The sequence below is a fragment of the Cinclus cinclus genome, chromosome 3 (assembly GCF_963662255.1).
Source record: "Cinclus cinclus chromosome 3, bCinCin1.1, whole genome shotgun sequence".
NCBI classification, from domain to species: Eukaryota; Metazoa; Chordata; class Aves; order Passeriformes; family Cinclidae; genus Cinclus; species Cinclus cinclus.
The window spans coordinates 40,217,183-40,220,246 of NC_085048.1; the positions used below are offsets into that span (position 1 = coordinate 40,217,183).

At 47.5% G+C, this 3,064-nt stretch overlaps 1 protein-coding gene across 3 annotated transcripts; it reads left to right on the top strand.

Moving 5' to 3' along the window:
* Window positions 1-204: 204 nt before the first annotated feature.
* Window positions 205-2,730, top strand: TSTD3 (thiosulfate sulfurtransferase like domain containing 3). 3 transcript variants are annotated; one of them, XM_062489905.1, is made up of 4 exons: window positions 205-283; window positions 423-578; window positions 792-951; window positions 2,317-2,730. In XM_062489905.1, the coding sequence occupies exons 1-4, from the start codon at window positions 205-207 to the stop codon at window positions 2,378-2,380; spliced, it is 459 nt and encodes a 152-aa protein (XP_062345889.1). In that variant the 3' UTR covers window positions 2,381-2,730. The 3 variants fall into 3 exon arrangements, with proteins under 3 accessions (XP_062345889.1, XP_062345890.1, XP_062345888.1); XM_062489906.1 differs by lacking the exon at window positions 205-283 and having other exon boundaries at window positions 292-578; window positions 2,265-2,730; XM_062489904.1 differs by lacking the exon at window positions 205-283 and having other exon boundaries at window positions 292-578.
* Window positions 2,731-3,064: the final 334 nt, after the last annotated feature.

Below are 3,064 nucleotides of genomic sequence, written 5' to 3' on the forward strand. Positions count from 1 at the left end.
GAGGCGGTGTCTGTGTGACCTGGCTGCCTGCGGTGCCGGCAGGTGCCACGCGTGGCCGCCCCGGCCGCGCTCCCCGCTCCCCTGCGCGGGCCAGCGGCGACCGAGGCTCCGAGCCCCCGCCCCTGCGGAGAAGGCGGTGTCTCCTCCCCGCCGGCGGGGCAGGGCAGGGCCTGGCTGGGCGGCCGCCATCGCCGGGCGGGCGGGATGGGGCTCGGGGGCTGGTGGCGGGCGGCGCGGGCCCTGCGGGCGGCGGGCAGCGGCTGGAGCCGGGCGGCAGCGCCGGGTGAGCGGGGAGTGGGGGCGGTCGGGGATGGGTCTGTCCGGGACGAGCTTGGCCGACGGCCGACGGCCCGCGTTCGGCGGCGCTGCCCCGCTCCGAGCGGGTCCCGCGGCCGGGCTGACCCGCCGCGCCTCCCCGCCAGGCCCCACCTGCCGCGGCCTGTGCGCCACCGCGGAGCCGAGCCTCTCCTACCAGGAGCTCAAAGACCTGAAGAAGGCCAACGTCCTTCACATAGACGTGCGGGAGAGGTGGGAGATCGACAGGTTTGGAAAAATCCCGGAGTCCATCAACATACCGCGTAAGTTGTCAACGCCTCCGCGTGCTGGCGTCGCGTGTTCCGTGTTCCTCCTGGCTGGAATGGTCAAGTGGCGGTGACTGAGCAAAGAACGGTGCTAGAATGCTGCTGGCGTATAATGAGGCTGAACTTTTCCTCCAGAGGAATTAGAAGTCCTGCAATGTAAACCTGTTTGTGGATGAACAATAAATAATAGCTTGTTTCTGTATTTCCCAGTGGGTGAATTAATGGAAGCTCTACAAATGGACCCAGCGGAGTTCAAGCAGCAGTATAATCAAAAGATGCCGTCCAAGTCAGACCCTGTGGTTTTCTCCTGTTTGGCAGGAACAAGAAGTAAACAAGCACTTGGTTTTGCCATGTCCTTGGGTTTCAGCAGGTATGACTTTGTGCGTAAGGATGGGATAAATGCTGCTTCCTCCATGAAGCAGAACACATAACTCACCTTGTGGGCAAGGGTAAAAATTTACATGTGGAATACGAACAAAACAATTGGTATTTGAGTTAGACGTGTCCTCTTGTCTCCAATGAACCTTGAAGGATGTCATTGGGCGTTGCAGCAAAGTGAGATATACCACGCTGAAACAGCCCCTCAGTGGCTCTCTGTGTGTGTCACTGATGACACAAACTGCTGCAAGACCACGCTGCCACTGAAGGGTCCTTCTGCCTTTTAGGGCTCCCTTGCTGAGATGTTTCTTCCTTAGAGAGCTCCATAAGCACTAGTCCTCAGATGCAGGAAGATTGGAAGGGTGTAGAACTGCTTGCTTTGGTAGTAGTACAATTTTAAATTGTTTAAGAAACCACACCCTTTGTTGAATTGCAGTTCCACCCGTGCAGTTCACTGTTGACAAAGGATGCCTTCACTTCCTGTAAAGCTTTGGATTATTTGCCAGGAGTAAAGCACTGAAGGCAATAGCTAACAAAACGAGATGATGATAGAGTGAAATGCAGCATTTGGTTTGCAGAATTGTTAAACCTATCTTTGGAAGGTGCCTTGCTGTCTTGACGACTGCAGATAAAATTTAAGACATTGGTTATTTGCTCAATGTTTTCACTGAACTTTAATTCAGGAACTGGAACATTCATACTAATTCCAGTCAAAAGTATGGAAGCATGTTCTCATTTCAAAGTGAAAAAATCCTCTGCTTCCTGTTTTTTCCTGCTGCCTAATTGAAGGAGTCAGTATTGTTTTCCATAATGGATTTTTGTTTACAGAGTTCAGTTTTGCACAGGTTGATGTCAGACCTATAGAGCGTGTAGGTTTGCAAGGAAGTAAAGGTCAGTGTGCTGGGTTTATTTGGTGACAACTGAAGCATTAGACATAATAAATAGACATGTCTAAATCTCCCACTGCTCTGAGCCTGTTCTCACTCTTTTAAAAAAGGACTGGTAACTGTTTCATTGATCCAGCTGCTATTACTTGCTTGATGTTTGAACTCCAGCATTGTTGTTTAGGAGAAAAAAGTTACAGAAGTCACTGCATGGAAGCAGGCAGTATTAGAGTAAAAGGAATATCCATCTGGCTCATTGAAGCTATGTACAAGTATATATGCTTGCAGAGAATTTCTGTGTTTTTTTTTTTTAATCTGTTTTTTGGTAGAGTTCTTTTGTTTGTGGGATTTTGGTTCAGGTTTTGTTTTTTGGGGTTTTTTTACTTTTGTTTTCGTTTTTTTTTTGCTGTGTCCTCTTAAGAGAATAGTAAGAAGGCCTCTTCTTGAGAAAGGTATCTTCTGCATATTTTCAGAGTCCAGCAGTATGCTGGTGGCTTTGACGACTGGGTAAAACATGAACCTGCAGAAAAGAAATGAAGATGACAGTCCCAGCCCGTACCCCATCAAGACATCAGGATGGTTTGTAGGTTTTAGCAAACCGCATCCATTCCACTTCCATAATAAAGCTCACTACTGGCTTCTTGTGTAAATGGACATTCACCTTCAAATTGCCATGCCTACCAATTGGTTTAAATTATACCTGAAGACTATGACATGAACAGAGGACATTAAATTTGCTCAACCTTTCAGCCTTTACTTTGGGTTATGGTTCTGGTGAATGCATGTGAAGAGAACCTAAGTGCAGGTTATGTTTACTTTCTTGTGTGATGTAGTTTATGACTGTTTAACTAATGATGATAGGACAAATAAAATCATTATTTCTCAAATACCCGTGTTGGTTATTTTGTTAAGAATAGTCAAACTGCAGATATTCTAGTATTGAGGGGTCAAGGGGACAACAGAAACCCTGCTGGCTGTGTTGTGCCAGGCCTCACCAGGACTGGCGATGCCTTTTAAATATCATTAAAGTCAGACTCTATAGAGAATTTCAGAGTCAGTGAAAATATTTAGTTATAAATGTATAATTTATCATGCTTAGCTGTATTTATCAAGCCACCAAACTTCAGCATGCAAATGAACAAAGCATGGCAATCTACCAAACTAAGTCAGTACTTACTCCTGAGCAGCCAATGCTACCTTTTGTAGCTACATTAACGTTTG

Coding starts and splice junctions, on each gene's coding strand:
- TSTD3 (XM_062489904.1), top strand. CDS start 311: ATGGGTCTGTCCGGGACGAGCTTGGCCGACGGCCGACGGCCCGCGTTC. Junction 579..791: donor GGAGTCCATCAACATACCGC/GTAAGTTGTCAA, acceptor TGTATTTCCCAG/TGGGTGAATTAATGGAAGCT. Junction 952..2,316: donor ATGTCCTTGGGTTTCAGCAG/GTATGACTTTGT, acceptor GCATATTTTCAG/AGTCCAGCAGTATGCTGGTG.